Genomic DNA, 21,086 nt, shown 5'->3' with positions numbered 1-21,086 from the left:
CGAACAGCTCCTGCGGCTCGCGAAACCCGTCTGGCGGATGAAGGCCGACTGACCGAGCTAAGTGGAGGCTACAGCTCCACTTGCGGAAGGGCTAAACCAGCGCATGAGCGCCACCTGCATGGCGTAGGGTTTGCAATGGACAACGCGCTCATCGACGGCTCAAGCGAGCTCCCAATTGGTATCCATGAGCCTGAAACTCGCGAAAGACCGACACGCGAACATCGTCGGCACCTATGCACCAACACTGGACACCAAGGAGGCCTCCGACTGCCAACTCAACCAAATCCGTCAGAGCGCACCAACAACTGACAAGCCGATTCTCCTTGGCGACGTCAATTCTAGAGTCGGGTTAGAATGTTAGAATTTTTAACAGACAACGAGACAAGAAGTCACAGCTTCTCGAGACGCTGGCCTTCCTCAGGAGATACCGCAATAACAAGGTAATACCCATCGCTTTCACACTCACATCTGATAAGATCCTCCCCCCCCTCTCCTCCCCCCTCAACTTGTATTTAAGGGTTTGCATCTTGAATCCCTGCCTCACTTGATGCAGCAAATCTGGCTGTGACGGTCCCACCTGATGACGGAGACTTGTGTTGCCCCCGAACACGTCGTGATTTTATTATTTTTTAAAATTAATTATAATTAAATTTTTTACCTACATGGTGACTTTACCAAAAAAACTAAGAGTATCGGGAGAGACCATCAAACGTGGAACGGCGTAATTGGAAAAGAAAGATCTTGTTGGTTCTTTCGGTAAAGTCGTCACGTAGAAGGGAAATAATAAAAATAAAACAATAAATTAATTCTCACGACGTTTCGGCCACAACGCAAGCAGCCGTCGTCAGGTGAAGAACAGGTCTGTCGAGAAGACAGTGTCTGAATGACACACCCCAGGCTTGGAGCGTCTATTTAAGCTGGGATGGAGGGGGGAAGAGCGCCTTGACAGCTTAAATAGACGCTCCAAGCCTGGGGTGTGTCATTCAGACGCTGTCTTCTCGACAGACCTGTTCTTCACCTGAGGACGGCTGCTTGTGTTGTGGCCGAAACGTCGTGAGAATTATTTTATTATGTTTTATTTTTATTATTTTATTATTTCCATTCTACGTGACTTCATTGCAAGAACCAAGAAGATTAATCCCTGCAGTCACGAAAGCTTTAAATCGAAATTTGGTAAAAAAAAAAAAAGAGTTGAAAAGTCCAACTCCAATGGTCACCTTCTTCTTCTTCCAACCTGTCCTGAGCACGACCTCACAATTACCGACACCCCATTCAGGGCAGAAGAATGCGCCTCAAGACCTCCTGGTGCCACCCTCGATCACACCGACGGCATTCGCTGGACCACGCGATTGCCAGGAAGCTTGACGGCGCTGACGTCGACAATGGCTCGTGCCGTGATCACTGCAGACGATCGCTGGGCTGACCACGGACGATTTTGATCGGTGATGACTCTCAAACTAAACCACAAACACGTGTATAAAAAAGACCAACGCTGCAGAGGACAAGACTCAATGTAACCCGACTAAAAGAGCCAGCAGCACAGGACCGACTGAAAGAGCAGCCAGCTCAAAGACTCGACACCAACCAGGCTACAGGAAATGTTCACGAGGAATGGACGCAACAGTTAGAACCAGCTGTGAATAAACACTATTGGGCGGCACAAGAAGGACAAACTGTGACTGGTTTGATGACAACGGTCAGTAAATCGCAGGCCTCGTCGACAAGAAGCTGAAAGCATTCATCGGCTGGCAACAAGACACGGACAGAGACACGGGGAGAGAGACACGGACAGAGAGACAGAGACAGAGACACAGAGACAGACAGAGACACAGACAGACACAGACAGAGAGACACACACAGAGACACAGACAGAGACAGAGATACAGACAGAAAGACACAGACAGAGACACAGACAGAGAGACACAGACAGAGAGACAGAGACACAGACAGAGAGACACAGACAGAGACACAGACAGAGACACAGACAGACAGAGACACAGACAGACAAAGACACAGACAGACAGAGAGACACAGACAGAGACACAGACAGACAGAGACACAGACAGACAAAGACACAGACAGACAGAGAGACACAGACAGAGACACAGACAGAGAGACAGAGACACAGACAGACACAGACAGAGACACAGACAGAGAGACACAGAGACACAGAGACACAGACAGAGACACAGACAGAGACACAGACAGACAGAGACACAGACAGACAGAGACACAGACAGACAGAGAGACACAGACAGAGACACAGACAGAGAGACACAGAGACACAGAGACACAGAGACACAGACAGAGACACAGACAGACAGAGACACAGACAGACAGAGACACAGCCAGACATAGAGACACAGACAGAGACACAGACAGAGAGACACAGACAGACAGAGACACAGACAGACAGAGACACAGACAGAGACACAGAGACACAGACAGAGACAGACACAGAGACACAAACAGACAGAGACACAGACAGACAGAGACACAGACAAAGAGACACACACAGAGACACACACAGAGACACAGATAGAGACACACAGACAGATCTAACCTCGTTTTAGAGGCCAAATCATCAAATTAGGCACGGGCAGTGCAAGTCACCACCACTAAGTTTCATCAACCCCTGCTGTGTAGCTGTGAACATTGTGCATTGCTCCACTGGAACCTCATTTGGCAGTAAAAAATATAATTGTTGTTTCACCCTTCTATCTGGCAACAAAACTGACGCCTTTTTTTACAAGGAGTCATGTTTGCATAGACCACAATACCTGCAGCCATAATGCAAATAAAAAACACAACTCTGATAATGTGTGCACTGTCCTTTAAGTTGATTGGTCCACACCCGAGACAGCTTTCATTAGAGCCTAGTCTCCATTGGTGTTGGACCAGATGACGCCAAAAGGCGCACAACTCAAAGACAATGCACCATCAGAGTATGAGAGCTCGGGTTAAGCATTTACACCATTGGTACCTCATTTGCCAGTAAAAAATATGATAATTGTTTTTTTACCCTTCTATCTGGCAACAAAACTGACACATTTTTTACAAGGAGTCATGTTTGCATAGACCGCAATACCTGCAGCCAGAATGTTGTGCGCCTTTTGGCGTCATCTGGTCCAACACCCATGTGAGACTAGGCTCTCAGGAAAGCTGTCGCGGGTGTGGACCAATCAACTTCAAGGACAGTGCATATATTATCAGAGTTGTGTTTTTTGTTTTCATTATGACTGCAGGTATTGTGGTCTAGGCAAACATGACTCCTTGTAAAAAAAGGTGTCAGTTTTGTTGTCAGATAGAAGGGTAAAAAAACAATTATCATTGTGCGTTGCTCTAGTAGCGGTGAAGAACCACGGCTCGACGCGACTTCTTTGTCCACTTCTGAGCAAGCCGTTGCGAGGCTCCGCCCCCCATCGCTACAAGGACACGCCCCTCGCTGACCACGCCCCCTTGCTGGCCACGCCCTCTCACTGACCACGCCCCTCACTGACCACGCCCCTCGCTGGCCACGCCCCCTAGCTGGCCACGCCCCCACTGGCCACGCCCATTTGCCTACACGACACCGCCCCCCCCTCACTGGCCACGCCCCCGTTCCCCCCCACCGCACGCGAGAGGGTGGGGGGGGGGTGACCGGAGGAGGGAGGGGTCAAGGGGTTAATGGCATTGCGCAATCGCGTAGCTCGGTGAACTAACGAGGTGCCAGGAATAGCGACGAGGGGAGTGGAGGGAGGGGTGGGGGGAGGGGTGGGGGGGGAGTGGGGGGAGTGGGGGTCACTCAAGGGCAGAGGCACGGAGGAGGTCACGCGAGCACGCGGCCCCGTCAACCAACGACATCGCCACCACCACCATCACCACCACCATCACAGTCACCACTACTATCACCACTACTACCACCACCACCATCACTACCATCACTACCATCACCACCATCACCACCATCATCACTACCATCACCACCACCATCACCACCATCACTACCATCACCATCACCACCATCACCACCACCATCACCACCATCACCACCACAATCACCACCATCACCACCACCAGTCATCACCTCCATCAACCACCACTACCACCACCACCTGTTTTTACACCCGGCGCTCCGCTCGTTGTTGTGAGCGTCGCTCCTCCGCCCTCCGTTGTTGTTGGAGGGCGACTGCCTCCAACTGCCCAGTAGCGTCCTTCACGAGCCTCCTCCACTGAGGCCGATCTTGACACCGCTGGTACCAGTCATCGGCAAGTCCACTCAGCTCCACGTCCTCCTGTACCACATCACTCCATCTCATCCCTAGCCCGTGCCACGCACATTTAGCCCCCTGGATCCGGCTAAACAAAAGCTGTTTAGGCATGCGGTGGCTGGGCATGCGGGCTACATGACCCAGCCAACGCAGCCTTGCCTACCAGGGGAGCTCACCGATGGGACTTGGTCCAGATCTTTCAAGGATTTGTGAGCTCCTCACACAATCCAGCCTGCTGGTTAAACCCAGACGGATCGTGGGCAGGCCAGCCTGAATGCATAGAGAAGCGAGGGAATGACTGTGGCTGAGAAGACCTGAAGCTTCGTGCGGAGCGACAGACCAGGTAGCTTCCACACAGCATTACGCAACCGATGAAAATATATTGCCGCTCAACTGATTCAGAGTGAGACCTCTGCTCTCAAACCGGAGCCGGTCATGTGCACACTGCCCAGGTTTGGGAAACTCCCCACTCTCTCCACAACTGCCCCATCACTGATTGGGAGTTGTGGGGGAGGAGTATCCAATAGTACAAAATACCCAGGCAGGTGCTTAGTTTTGGTGGGGCTGATGGTAAGGCCCCACCTCATAGTGGCAAGCTCCAGATTCAGCAGCGGCGCCTCCAACTCCTCCTCTGAGTGAGCAGCAATGACCAGATCATCGGCATACATAACATGGTTGAGCAATAGGGAGCCATCCCTTGACCGCACCCGGGCATCAATCAGCCTCCCATTGTATCTGTACCAGATGGAAATTCATCCGGGACAGCTATTGAAGGCTTCACGGACTACGTGGTCGAAATAGATGTTAAATAATGTGGGAGCCAGAGGACATCCCTGTCGTACCGCAAGGTGTATAGGGAATGGCTCCGACTCCCGGCCACGTAGTTTTACCCGGGCCCGCTCACCATCATGAAGGTCCTTAATGATCGTGAGCAGAGGGTCAGGTACTCTAAAAGCACGAAGAACATAGGCCATGACCAGGTCAATATGGCAGAGATGTAGGTCTTGTTAGATTTACCTACATTTTTGCTGTAGCAGACGGACAGAAAATATGGCATCTGTGCAGGACCCACCCTTTCCTGAAACTGTATTGGAGCTCCGCAAGCCTCTCCTAAGCGTGCCTAGCAAGGCAATGTTGAATAATCCTTGCCTGGACCTTTCCCAGCACACTGAGGAGTGAGATGCCTCTGTAGTTGTTACAGTCTGTGCAGTCCCCCATTTTATAGAGGTGGACCACCAGGGCATCCTTCCAATCCTGCAGAACCCGTCCAGTGGTCCAGACTGTTGTTATGATGTTATGTACGGCAGTCTGCACACAAACGCCAACTTTCCTCAGCATTTCGCTTGGGAATTTATCTCTGCCCGGTGCCTTTCCTGGGCTCAGACTCCGGATCGCCTTCAGTACTTCCATAACAGATGGCACCTCAACCAGCCACTCACAGGGGGTGACTTCTTCCAAGATTTGAGGCACCGCAGCCTCGGTAGGGTCATCCCCACTTTGTCCCACGTTGTTTTCCAGGCTGAGGGATTTCTCCTCCCCCAGGACCTCACAAAATTCTCAGCAAATCTGCAAACCTTTTCCTGGGGTTCGGAGATTGGATCACCGTTATTTCCCTTAATGATGGTAATTGGTGTGGCGCTGCAGGTTACTTTTTGATAGAATTAAAGAGCAATTTGTGATCTCGGGCCATTGAGGCAGACTCCATCTCATCAGCAACCCACGACTACCACCCATCCTTGCAGCGCCTCATGGCTCTCCGAACCTCCGAGCAAAGGCTGCGGTAAGCCTCCTCATTCTCTGACGTGGGATGCTGTAGCCGATGAGAGTGGGCCTGTTGCTTTTTCTCAGCCAGCCTGAACACCTCCTCTTTCAGCCAGGGTCTCTGGGGAGGTCTGGACAGTGTACCCAAAGCAGCCATTGCATCTGCATGAGTCACAGTCCTAAACCTTGCCCATTTCCCCTCGACATCAGGAGGAGTGCGGGACGATGCTAACCGCAGCCGCAAGCGATGATGAAATTCTCGGTTGCAACTTTCATCAGCTAGCTGAGACCAGGCCACTATGGGTTTGAATGGGGTCCTGGGTGTTCACCCACCCCCGGAGTGGAAGAATGGCAGGCGCATCTTACAGATGACAAGTCGATGATCAGTGGACAGATCAGCTCCACGGTAGGTCCTGGTGTCAAGCACATGGGCCTGCATCTGCGGTTCCATCACTACGTAGTCCAGAAGATGTTCTTGCTTGGACCCGGCATGCATCCATGATGTTGCGTGGATGTGCCGATGCCGGAATGCGTGTTGGTAATTACAAGCCCATGGGCTGCACAAAAATCTAGCAGCCTCCTGCCGTTGTTATTGAGCTGATCTGGCCCATGCCATCCAATCACTCCAGACCAGGTGCCAGCATCACCATCAACTCAGGCATTGAAGTCATTAATTACATTTTTTTAAACTTGGCTTTATGTAAACCCCCCCCTCTCGCTCGCTCTCTCGCTTGCTCTCTCGCTCGCACTCTCTCTCATCACTCTGTCTCCCTCTCTCGCTTGCACTCTCTCTCATCACTCTGCCTCTCTCCTCTCTCTCTCACACTCCCTCTCTCTCTCTCACACTCCCTCCCTCTCTCTCATCACTCTGTCTTTCTCTCCCCTCTCTCTCACACTCCCTCTCTCATCACTCTGTCTCCCTCTCTCCCCCCATACCCAATCCCCCTCTCTCTCCCCTCTCTCTCACACTCCCTCTCTCTCTCACACTCCCTCTCTCATCACTCTGCCTCTCTCTCACACTCCCTCTCTCTCACTCTATTAATGTACTCACACACTCACACACACTCCCCCCTCTCTCTGATGTGAAATGTCACACGTTTAGGGAAAGACCGCGGACCCGATCCGCCGCCGCCACCACCACAGCTACAAGAACAGACAAAGATCCCCCGTGTAGCCTCTAACAGACTGTAGGGGCAAGTGCTGTTAGGAGCGCCTATACACAGACAAAGGTCCCCCGTGTAGCCTCTAACAGATTGTAGGGGCAAGTGCTGTTAGGAGCGCCTATACACAGACAAAGGTCCCCCGTGTAGCCTCTAACAGATTGTAGGGGCAAGTGCTGTTAGGAGCGCCTATACACAGACAAAGGTCCCCCGTGTAGCCTCTAACAGATTGTAGGGGCAAGTGCTGTTAGGAGCACCTATACACAGACAAAGATACCCCATGTAGCCTCTAACAGGCTGTAGGGGCAAGTGCTGTTAGGAGCGCCTATACACAGACAAAGGTCCCCCGTGTAGCCTCCAACAGATTGTAGGGGCAAGTGCTGTCAAGAGCACCTATACACAGACAAAGATCCCCCGTGTAGCCTCCAACAGATTGTAGGGGCAAGTGCTGTTAGGAGCGCCTATACACAGACAAAGATCCCCCGTGTAGCCTCTAACAGGCTGTAGGGGCAAGTGCTGTTAGGAGCGCCTATACACAGACAAAGATCCCCCGTGTAGCCTCTAACAGGCTGTAGGGGCAAGTGCTGTTAGGAGCGCCTATACACAGACAAAGATCCCCCGTGTAGCCTCGAACAGACTGTAGGGGAAAGTGCTGTTAGGAGCGCCTATATACAGACAAAGGTCCCCCGTGTAGCCTCTAACAGGGCTGTAGGGGCAAGTGCTGTTAGGAGCGCCTATACAGACAAAGATCCCCCGTGTAGCCTCTAACATATTGTAGAGGCAAGTGCTGTTAGGAGCGCCTATACACAGACAAAGATCCCCCGTGTAGCCTCTAACAGGCTGTAGGGGCAAGTGCTGTTAGAAGCGCCTATACACAGACAAAGATCCCCCGTGTAGCCTCTAACAGGCTGTAGGGGCAAGTGCTGTTAGGAGCGCCTATACGCAGACAAAGATCCCCCGTGTAGCCTCTAACAGATTGTAGGGGCAAGTGCTGTTAGGAGCGCCTATACACAGACAAAGGTCCCCCGTGTAGACTCTAACAGATTGTAGGGGCAAGTGCTGTTAGGAGCGCCTATACACAGACAAAGATCCCCCGTGTAGCCTCTAACAGGCTGTAGGGGCAAGTGCTGTTAGAAGCGCCTATACACAAACAAAGATCCCCCGTGTAGCCTCTAACAGGCTGTAGGGGCAAGTGCTGTTAGGAGCGCCTATACGCAGACAAAGATCCCCCGTGTAGCCTCTAACAGATTGTAGGGGCAAGTGCTGTTAGGAGCGCCTATACACAGACAAAGGTCCCCCGTGTAGACTCTAACAGATTGTAGGGGCAAGTGCTGTTAGGAGCGCCTATACAGAGACAAAGATCCCCCGTGTAGCCTCTAACAGGCTGTAGGGGCAAGTGCTGTTAGTATTCGACAGCGTGTAGTGGCGATGGCACAGCCATCGATCGAGGGTCGAATTCGAACCGCGTCGTGTGATCGGCGTCGCGCTCGCTGAAGCTTTGTGATGCATTCAGGGAAGTCGTGTGCTCTGTAGACGCAACTGAAGCTTTGTGATGCATTCAGGGAAGTCGTGTGCTCTGTAGACGCGACTGAAGCTTTGTGATGCATTCAGGGAAGTCGTGTGCTCTGTAGACGCGACTGAAGCTTTGTGATGCAATCAGGGAAGTCGTGTGCTCTGTAGACGCGACTGAAGCTTTGTGATGCATTCAGGGAAGTCGTGTACTCTGTAGATGCGACTGAAGCTTTGTGATGCATTCAGGGAAGTCGTGTGCTCTGTAGACGCAACTGAAGCTTTGTGATGCATTCAGGGAAGTCGTGTGCTCTGTAGACGCGACTGAAGCTTTGTGATGCATTCAGAGAAGTCGTGTGCTCTGTAGACGCGACTGAAGCTTTGTGATGCATTCAGGGAAGTCGTGTACTCTGTAGACGCGAGTGAAGCTTTGTGATGCATTCAGGGAAGTCGTGTACTCTGTAGATACGACTGAAGCTTTGTGATGCATTCAGGGAAGTCGTGTGCTCTGTAGACGCAACTGAAGCTTTGTGATGCATTCAGGGAAGTCGTGCGCTCTGTAGACGCGACTGAAGCTTTGTGATGCATTCAGGGAAGTCGTGTGCTCTGTAGACGCGACTGAAGCTTTGTGATGCATTCAGGGAAGTCGTGTGCTCTGTAGACGCAACTGAAGCTTTGTGATGCATTCAGGGAAGTCGTGTGCTCTGTAGACGCGACTGAAGCTTTGTGATGCATTCAGGGAAGTCGTGTGCTCTGTAGACGCGACTGAAGCTTTGTGATGCATTCAGGGAAGTCGTGTGCTCTGTAGACGCGACTGAAGCTTTGTGATGCATTCAGGGAAGTCGTGTACTCTGTAGATGCGACTGAAGCTTTGTGATGCATTCAGGGAAGTCGTGTGCTCTGTAGACGCGACTGAAGCTTTGTGATGCATTCAGGGAAGTCGTGTACTCTGTAGATGCGACTGAAGCTTTGTGATGCATTCAGGGAAGTCGTGTGCTCTGTAGACGCAACTGAAGCTTTGTGATGCATTCAGGGAAGTCGTGCGCTCTGTAGACGCGACTGAAGCTTTGTGATGCATTCAGGGAAGTCGTCTGCTCTGTAGACGCAACTGAAGCTTTGTGATGCATTCAGGGAAGTCGTGTGCTCTGTAGATGCAACTGAAGCTTTCTGATGCATTCAGGGAAGTCGTGTCAGCTGTAGACGCGACTGAAGCTTTGTGATGCATTCAAGGAAGTCGTGTCAGCTGTAGACACAACTGAAGCTTTGTGATGCATTCAGGGAAGTCGTGTGATTCACTTATAGCTGCTTTGCCGTTACTTATCGCCAATGATGGACTCAGACTATTGTCCTGTCATCTCGTAGAGTCCCTGGAACGTGAAATTCTGCTGCTACACGGTGGCAGTGGGGGGGGGGGGGGGGGTCGCAAAATGCCGATGTGTTATTACTCTTAAACCCCCAATGGTCCGGTCGAAATGAGGGAGTTCGATCGATCATTGGGGGGGCAGCACCACGTGTCACCCCCACCCCCCATCTGGCTCCGCTACCACTGCCACACAACACCACCACCACCACCGTCACCACCACCATCATCACCAACATCATCACCAACATCATCACCAACATCATCACCACCACTATCATCACCACCACCACCATCAACCACTGTCACCACCACCATCATCATCACCACCACCACCGTCACCACCACCACCGTCACCACCACCACCACCACCGTCACCACCACCACCGTCACCACCATCATCACCACCATCACCACTACAACCACCACAACCATCATCACCACCACCACCTCTGCCACCATCACCACCACCAACATCACCACCACCGTCACCACCACCACCGTCACCACCATCACCATCAACCCCATCTACCACCATCATCACCACTACAACCACCACAACCATCATCACCACCGCCACCACCACCACCACCGCTGTCACCACCGCCATCACCGCCGTCACCAGGGCTGCTATGTTTAGCCGGGCATGCAGTGCCAGACGCGTGCACGTGACGTGCCCAGATTAGCCGCAACTACAGCCGCGCTTTCAGGAAGGCTGCCCTGGTCTACTCCACTCTGCACCCACACCCCGTGTGTGTGTGTCTGTGTGTGTGACTGTGTGTGTGTGTGACTGTGTGTGTCTGTGTGTGTCTGTGTGTATGTCTGTGTGTGTGTGACTGTGTGTGTGTCTGTGTGTGTGAGTGTGTCTGTGTCTATGCTACCACCCTGCCACCCTGCCCAGGGTGTCTGCCCGTGTGGGTGTCGGGTGGCGTGGAGGGGACCCGCACAGTCGCAACGCGGACTCTGCCCCCAACCACCACCAACAACAACAACCACCACCACCACCAACAACAACAATCCCCCTCATTCAAACAGCACCCCAAACCCTCCACCAACCCCATCAGTCACCACCACCACCAAAGACAAAGATCCCCCGTGTAGCCTTGTCAGACTGTCGCGGCAAGTGCTGTGAGCGAGCGGCGCCTATGAAGGCTGGAACGACACACGAGGGGGTGGGTGGCCAGCACCACGCCCGGCCACCTTTGTCTCCCCAGTGGCGATGTTCACTACACACCGCTACACCAGGAACTCATTTGAGGCTGAGTCGATCGAGGGGAGGCCCAGGAACCGGTTCAGAAGATCGTCATCACTCGCTTATCCGCTCATCCACCCACTCACCCCCTCACTCACTCACTCACCCACTCAGCCGCTCACTCACTCACTCACCCCCTCACTCACCCACTCACTCACTCAGCCACTCACTCACCCACTCACTCAGCCACTCACTCAGCCGTTCACTCCCTCGCTCGCTCGCTCACTCACCCGATCACGCACCCACTCACCCCCTCGCTCGCTCGCTCACTCAGCCGCTCACCCCCTCGCTCGCTCACTCACCCGATCACGCACACCCACTCACCCCCTCGCTCGCTCACTCAGCCGCTCACCCCCTCGCTCGCTCACTCACCCGATCACGCACACCCACTCAACCAATAACTCACCCCGGCCACTCATTCACCCCACTTCCTGTGATCTGTGAGCCCCTCACACCGTGATACCGGCCTGGCTAAACCCGAATCATCGCAGGCAAGCCCAGGCCTACGCCGTATCAAACCAGCACGGAATGTTTCCACGAAGGGCATCGACTGTGGGTCGAGAAGGAGCCGAAGCTTCGTGCGGAGCGACAGGCCAGCTCAGGTCGATTCACGCAGCAGCGTTGCCACCCGAACTGATTCGGAGTGAGACCTCTGCTGTCAAACCGGAGCCGGTCGTGAGCACAATGCCCAGGTATGTGGGGAGACTCTCTCCACTCACCCCACTCGCCCACCCAGTCACCCAGTCACCCAGTCACCCAGTCACCCAGTCACCCACTCACTCACCCACTCACTCGCCCACTCACCCCACTCACCCCACTCACCCACTCACCCCACTCACCCAACTACTCACTCACCCATCCACTCACTCACCCACCCACTCACCCACTCACCCACCCACCCCCTCACTCACCCACTCACTCACCCCACTCTCCCACTCTCCCCAATCACCCACTCACTCACCAACCCACGCCAGGCTAGGTGCACGCACAGCCCCCGAGCGAGGGATTGGACGTACGAGTGTGCGTGAGGAGGAGCGAGCGTGTGAAAAGTGAGTGTGCCAGGCTAGGTGCACGCACCCCCCGAGCGTGCGAGTGAGTGTGCGTGCGAGGAGGGTGCCAGGCTAGGTGCATGCACCCCCGAGTGAGTGAGAGGAGGTGTGAGGAGTGAGTGTGCCAGGCTAGGTGCACGCACCCTTGTTGGCGACCTCCCAGGCGACCTCGAACAGCACCACGTGACTGTCGTCCGGGACATCCTCGTCCTGCCAGCCGCTCAGCCCCGTCAGGGACGTCACCGAGAAGGAACGAACCAGCGGCATCGTCACCCCTCCTCCTCACCACCAGCAGCAGCAGATCCTCACCACCAGATCCTCCCCAGCAGCTCCTCACCAGCAGCTCCTCACCAGCAGCTCCTCCCCAGCAGCTCCTCACCAGCAGCTCCTCACCAGCAGATCCTCACCAGCAGCTCCTCACCAGCTCCTCACCACCAGCTCCTCCTCCTCACCACCAGCAGCAGCAGATCCTCACCACCAGATCCTCCCCAGCAGCTCCTCACCAGCAGCTCCACACCACCAGATCCTCAACAGCAGATCCTCACCAGCTCCTCCTCACCACCACCAGCAGCAGCAGCAGCTCCTCACCACCACCAGCTCCTCCTCCTCCTCACCAGCAGATCCTCACCAGCTCCTCCTCACCAGCAGAAGATCCTCACCAGCTCCTCCTCACCACCACCAGCAGCAGAAGCTCCTCACCAGCTCCTCACCAGATGCTCACCACCTGCACCAAGTCATCACCACCTGTAGCAGCAACAACAACAACCACCACACTCATCAACCACTACAACAACCACTACAACAACCACACTCATCAACCACTACAACAACCACTACACTCATCAACCACTACAACAACCACTACAACAACCACACTCATCAACCACTACAACAACCACTACACTCATCAACCACTACAACAACCACACTCATCAACCACTACAACAACCACTACACTCATCAACCACTACAACAACCACACTCATCAACCACTACAACAACCACTACAACAACCACACTCATCAACCACTACAACAACCACTACACTCATCAACCACTACAACAACCACTACAACAACCACACTCATCAACCACTACAACAACCAACAACCACTACACTCATCAACCACTACAACAACCACTACACTCATCAACCACTACAACAACCAACAACCACTACACTCACCACCAGCAACAACCACCACACTCATCAACCACTACAACAACCAACAACCACTACACTCACCACCACCACCACTACACTCACCACCACCACACTCATCAGCACCACCACTACACTCACCACTACCACCACCATACTCACCACCACCACCACTACACTCACCACTACCACCACCATACTCACCACCACCACCACCACACTCACCACCACCACACTCATCAGCACCATCAGCACCATCAGCACCACCACTACACTCACCACCACCACCATTACACTCACCACCACCACCACTACACTCACCACCAGCAACAACCACTACACTCACCACCACACTCATCAGCACCACCACCACACTCACCACCACTACAACTCACCACCACTACACTCACCACCATCACCACACTCACCACCACCACCACACTCACCACCACACTCACCACCACCACACTCACCACCACCACCACCACACTCACCACCACCACACTCACCACCACCACACTCACCACCACCACCACCACACTCACCACCACCACACTCACCACCACCACACTCACCACCACACACTCACCACCAACTCATACTCACCACCACCACACTCACCACCAACTACCACACTCACCACCACCACACTCACCACCCCACACTCACCACCACCACACTCACCACCAACTCACACTCACCACCACCACACTCACCACCACCACACTCACCACCACCACACTCACCACCACCACACTCACCACCACCACACTCACCACCACCACACTCACCACCACCACACTCACCACCACCACACTCACCACCACCACACTCCACCACCACACTCACCACCACCACACTCACCACCACCACACTCACCACCACCACACTCACCACCCACACTCACCACCACCACACTCACCACCACCACACTCACCACCACCACACTCACCACCACCACACTCACCACCACCACACTCACCACCACCACACTCACCACCACCACACTCACCACCACCACACCTCACCACCACCACACTCACCACCACCACACTCACCACCACCACACCTCACCACCACCACACCTCACCACCACCACACCTCACCACCACCACACCTCACCACCACCACACCTCACCACCACCACACCTCACCACCACCACACTCACCACTACCACACTCACCACCACCACACTCACCACTACCACACTCACCACCACCACACTCACCACCACCACACTCACCACTACCACACTCACCACCACACTCACCACCACCACACTCACCACTACCACACTCACCACCACACTCACCACCCACCACACTCACCACCATCACACTCACCACCACCACACTCACCACCACCACACTCACCACCACACTCACCACCACCTCACACTCACCACCACCACACTCACCACCACCACCCACACTCACCACCACACTCACCACCACCACACTCACCACCACCACACTCACCACCACCACACTCACCACCACCACACTCACCACCACACTCACCACCACCACCACACTCACCATACCACACTCACCACCACCACACTCACCACCACCACACTCACCACCACACTCACCACCACCACACTCACCACTACCACACTCACCACCACACTCACCACTACCACAACTCACCCCACCACCACACTCACCACTACCACACTCACCCCACACATCACCACCACCACACTCACCACCACACTCACCACTACCACACTCACCACCACCACACTCACCACCACAACTCACCACTACCAACACTCACCACCACCACACTCACCCCACCACACTCACCACCACCACAATCACCACCACACTCAACCACCACCACACTCACCACCACCACACTCACCACCAACTCACACTCACCACCACCACACTCACCACCACCACACTCACCACCACACTCACCACACCACACGCACCACCACACTCACCACCACCACACTCACCACCACCACACTCACCACCACACTCACCACCACCACACTCACCACTACCACAATCACCACCGACCACACTCACCACCACCAAACTGCACCACCACCACACTCACCACAACCCACACTCACCATACCACACTCACCACACCACACTCACCACGACCACCTCACCACCACCACACTCACCACCAACCCACACTCACCACCACACTCACCACCACCACACTCACCACATCACACTCACCACCACCACACTCACCACACCACACTCACCACCACACTCACCACCACACACTCACCACCACCACCACACTCACCACCACCACCACACTCACCACCACACTCACCACCACCACACTCACCACTACCACACTCACCACCACCACACTCACCACCACCACACTCACCACCACACTCACCACCACCACCACACTCACCACTACCACACTCACCACCACCACACTCACCACCACCACACTCACCACCACACTCACCACCACCACACTCACCACTACCACACTCACCACCACACTCACCACTACCACACTCACCACCACCACCACACTCACCACTACCACACTCACCACCACACTCACCACCACCACACTCACCACCACACTCACCACTACACACACTCACCACCACCACACTCACCACCACACTCACCACTACCACACTCACCACCACCACACTCACCACCACCACACTCACCACCACCACCACCACCACACTCACCACCACACACTCACCACCACCACACTCACCACCACCACACTCACCACCACCACACTCACCACCACACTCACCACCACCACACTCACCACCACACTCACCACCACCACACTCACCACCACCACACTCACCACCACACTCACCACCACCACACTCACCACCACACTCACCACCACCACACTCACCACCACCACACTCACCACCACCACACTCACCACCACACTCACCACCATCACACTCACCACCACCACCACACTCACCACCACCACCACACTCACCACCACACTCACCACCACCACACTCACCACCACACTCACCACCACCACACTCACCACCACCACACTCACCACCACACTCACCACCACCACACTCACCACCACACTCACCACCACACTCACCACCACCACACTCACCACCACACTCACCACCACACTCACCACCACACTCACCACCATCACACTCACCACCACACTCACACAGCCACTCACCACCACACTCACCACCACCACACTCACCACCACCACCACACTCACCACCACCAACCACACTCACCACCACACTCACCACCACCACACTCACCACTACCACACTCACCACCACCACACATCACCACCACCAACACTCACCACCACACTCACCACACACCACCACACGCACCACTACCACCTCACCACCACCACACTCACCACCACCACACCACCACCACACTCACCACCACCACACTCACCACTACCACACCACCACCACACTCACCACTACCACACTCACCACCACCACCACACCCACCACTATCACACTCACCACCACACTCACCACCAACCCACACTCACCACCACCTCACCACTACCACACTCACCACCACCACACTCACCACCACACTCACCACCACCACACTCACCACCACCACACTCACCACCACCACACTCACCACCACCACACAATCCACCACCACCACACTCACCACCACCACACTCACCACCATCTCACACTCACCACCACCCCACACTCACCACCACACTCACCACCACCACACTCACCACCACACTCACCACCACCCACACTCACCACCACCACACTCACCACCACACTCACCACCACCACACTCACCACCACACTCACCACCACCACACTCACCACCACCACACTCACACCACCACACTCACCACCACCACACTCACCACCACCACACTCACCACCACCACACTTACCACCACCACACTCACCACCACCACACTCACCACCACCTCACACTCACCACCACCACACTCACCACCACACTCACCACCACCACACTCACCACCACCACACTCACCACCACTACACTCACCACCAACCACCACACTCACCACACACTCACACTCACCACCAACTCACACTCACCACCCACACTCACCACCACCACACTCACCACCACCACACTCACCACCACCACACTCACCACCACACACTCACCACCACCACACTCACCAACCACCACACTCACCACCACCACACTCACCACCACCACACTCACCACCACCACACTCACCACCACCACACTCACCACCACCACCACACTCACCACCACCACCACACTCACCACACCACCACACTCACCACCACACTCACCACCACACTCACCACCACACTCACCACCACCACACTCACCACCACCACCACACTCACCACCACCACCACACTCACCACCACCACCACCACACTCACCTCCTCACCTGTCACCGCCACCGCTCCTCGTCTCTCTCTGCTGGTCGATACCAATGGTCGCCTCCTCTACGCCGCCAATGCCGCAACCAGCTGGGACCCCCCCTCCCCACTCGCCCCTCCCTTCTCCCACTCGCCCCTCCCCCCTCCCACTCGCCCCTCCCCCCCCCCCCTCGCCCCTCCCCCCTCCCACTCGCCCCTCCCCCCTCCCACTCGCCCCTCCCCCCTCCCACTCGCCCCTCCCCCCTCCCACTCGCCCCTCCCCCCTCCCACTCGCCCCCTCCCTCTCGCCCCCCGCACTCCCCCTTCCCTCTCCCCTCTCCCCCCGCCCACCCCCTCCTCCTTCTCCCCCCCTCCCTCTCGCCCCTCCCACTGCCCCCTCCCACTCCCCTCTCCCTCCCTCTCCCCCCTCCCTCTCATCCCTCCCACTCCCTCCTCCCACTCGCCCCTCCCACTCGCCCCTCCCTCTTTCCCCTCCCTATCTCCCCCCTCCCTCTCCCCCCTCCCTCTCCCCCCTCTCTCTCGCCCCTCCCCCCTCCCTCTCCCCCCGCCCACTCGCCCCTCCCTCTTCCCCCTCCCTCTCCCCCCTCCCTCTCCCCCCTCCCACTCGCCCCTCCTACTCGCCCCTCCCTCTCCCCCCTCCCACTCGCCCCTCCTTCTCCCTCTCCCCCCTCCCACTGACCATCGACTAGTCATCTGTAAGATGCGCCCGCCATTCTTCCACTCCGGTGGTGGGTGTACACTCAGGACCCCATTCAACCCCTTAGAGGCCTGGTCTCAGCGAGTTGATGAAAGTTGCAAACGAAAATTTCATCATCGCTTGCGGCTGCGGTTAGCATCGTCCCCCACTCCTCCTGATGTCGAGGGGAAATGGGCGAGGATTAGGACTATGACTCATGCAGATGCAATGGCTGCTTTGGGTACACTGTCCAGACCTCCCCAGAGACCCTGGCGGACAGAGGAGGTGTTCAAGCTGGTTGAGAAAAAGTGACAGGCCCACTCTCATCGTCTACAGCAGGGGTCCTCAAACTTTTTAAACAGGGGGCCAGTTCACTGTCCTTCAGACCGTTGGAGGGCCGGACTATAGTTAAAAAATACTATGAACAAATTCCTATGCACACTGCATATATCTTATTTTGAAGTGAAGAAACAAAATGGGAACAAATACAATATTTAAAATGAAGAACAAGTAAAGTTAAATCAACAAACTTGCCAGTATTTCAATGGGAACTATGGGCCTGCTTTTGGCTAATGAGATGGTCAATGTCCGGTTCCATATTTGTCACTGCTAGTCGTAACAAGTGATGCAAGTGTGCATCCGTTAGTCTAGATCTGGTTGGAGATTTCAAATGTCTCATTCTGGAAAAAGTCTGTTCACAGACATAAGTGCTGCCAAAGATGGTTGCCATTTTGAGTGCATGGTTCCTGAGATGAGGATATGTCTCAGAGGGGAGAGATGCATAGAAATTATGAAGGCTGCTTGACTTGAATGTGTCTTTCAGAGAGTCACAATTCTGCAGTTCAGCCAGTTCCATTTGGTAAATTGTATCCACATTTTCAATGTCAATAGAAAATGGGTTACGGAAAAGCTGTATGTCCTGTTCATGGAGATGAAGCTCTTTAAATCTAAATTGGAACTCCTTTTGCAATTTTTCCAGTGAATCCACACATGTTTTGTTTGGGAATGCAACCAATGGTTTTTCCGCTAACAGATTTTGAGTTGTGGGGAGATGGCAGAAGTTTTCCTCCTTCACTTGTTTGATGAGGAGGCCTAATTTTACTTCAAATGCTTTGACGTGTGATTGCATATCACAGATGAGCTTCCCCTTTCCTTGAAGTTGCACATTGAAACTGTTGAGTAGCTCTGTTACATCTGTCAGAAAGGCAAGGTGCCATTTCCATTCTGCATCATTGAGCTCTGGTACTTCTTTGTTTTTTGAAAGCAGAAAAGCTGTAATCTGTGGAAGTAAGTCATAGAAACGTTTCAAAACTCTCCCTCGACTCAGCCAACGGACTTCTGTGTGGTACAGAACATCTTCATAGTCAACATTTAGCTCAGACAGAAATTCCTGAAATTGTCTGTGGTTTAGTGCATGAGCTCTAATGAAGTTAACACAAGATACCACAATTTTCATAACAGAGTCCCACTTCAGTGATTTACTACACAGCGCTTGTTGGTGGGTGAGGCAGTGTATGGCTATTGGATGAGAATGGTTATGTTTGTCCATCTCTTGGTTAATGCGAGCAATTACTCCTTTCTTAGACCCCACCATGCTAGGAGCACCATCAGTTGTCACACTGGCTAGTTTAGCCCAGTTCAGCTCCAAACCATTCACAGTTTGGCAAACCTTTTCATAGATATCCTCTCCTGTAGTTGTTCCTTTGATGCTTTGCAGTGCAGCAAGTTCTTCTGTGACTTCGAAATAGTCATTCGTCCCACGAATAAAAATTAGAAGTTGTGCAGAATCACGAACATCATTGCTTTCGTCGAGTGCCAAGGAAAAATAGGAAAGTTTTTTTGTGGAGTTTTGCAAATGCTGATGCAAATTGTCTCCCATTTCTTCAATCCTCCGTGTAATTGTAGGTCCTGAAAGACTCACTGTACTAAATAAATCGGCCTTCTCTGGACACATCTCTTTGGCAACAGAAAGAAGGCATTCTTTAACAAATTCTCCCTCCACGAATGGTCTGCCAGTGCACGCTATTAGCTTGGCAACTTGAAAACTTGCTCGCAGTGATGAAATATTTAGCTGCTTCTGCTTCACAAAAGTATTTTGCTGAGTTGTTAATGTATTTTTCAGTTTTAATATTTTATCTTTTCTCACTTCTCCGACCAAACAATCATATTTATCTTTATGTTGAGTTTCATAGTGTCGACGTAAATTGTATTCTTTGAACACAGACACTATATTCTGGCATATCAGACACACAGCTCTTTCCTTGTACTGCATGAAAAAGTAATCATAAGTCCACTGTTCTTTGAATATCCTACACTCCGAGTCAATTTTTCTCTTTCTTGACATCGTTGTTTCCTAGGGAGTCAAAATTGCTATTAGTAAAATACCAATATATATACAGTGCTACAAAAACAATATACCAGCAATAACTTTGCCCACACAGAGACATACAGACTGCACTGCCCCTCAATGTAGTCTGATTGGGGGAACTCCGCTTTTACCCCAGGCTCAC

At 53.7% G+C, this 21,086-nt stretch overlaps 2 protein-coding genes across 2 annotated transcripts in view; both read right to left on the bottom strand.

Annotated features, from left to right (window-relative positions):
• Positions 1 to 18,020, bottom strand: part of LOC133359921 (glycogen [starch] synthase, muscle-like) — a 52,633-nt gene extending 34,613 nt beyond the window's left edge. Inside the window, exons 1-2 of the mRNA XM_061578481.1 lie at positions 17,909 to 18,020; positions 12,485 to 13,085 (exon numbers count right to left, since the gene is read on the bottom strand). Coding sequence (XP_061434465.1) covers positions 12,485 to 12,608 — 124 coding nt within the window. The 5' untranslated portion in view covers positions 12,609 to 13,085; positions 17,909 to 18,020. The remainder of the gene's footprint in view (positions 1 to 12,484; positions 13,086 to 17,908) is intronic.
• LOC133359975 (uncharacterized) overlaps positions 1 to 21,086 on the bottom strand; it is a 341,563-nt gene that overhangs the window by 103,926 nt on the left and 216,551 nt on the right. The gene's annotated exons all lie outside the window — the stretch shown is intronic.

The sequence above is a fragment of the Lethenteron reissneri genome, chromosome 66 (assembly GCF_015708825.2).
Source record: "Lethenteron reissneri isolate LAM-NWPU_2019-01 chromosome 66, ASM1570882v1, whole genome shotgun sequence".
Lineage (NCBI taxonomy): Eukaryota > Metazoa > Chordata > Hyperoartia > Petromyzontiformes > Petromyzontidae > Lethenteron > Lethenteron reissneri.
This window is presented reverse-complemented; position numbering and strand designations above follow the sequence as displayed.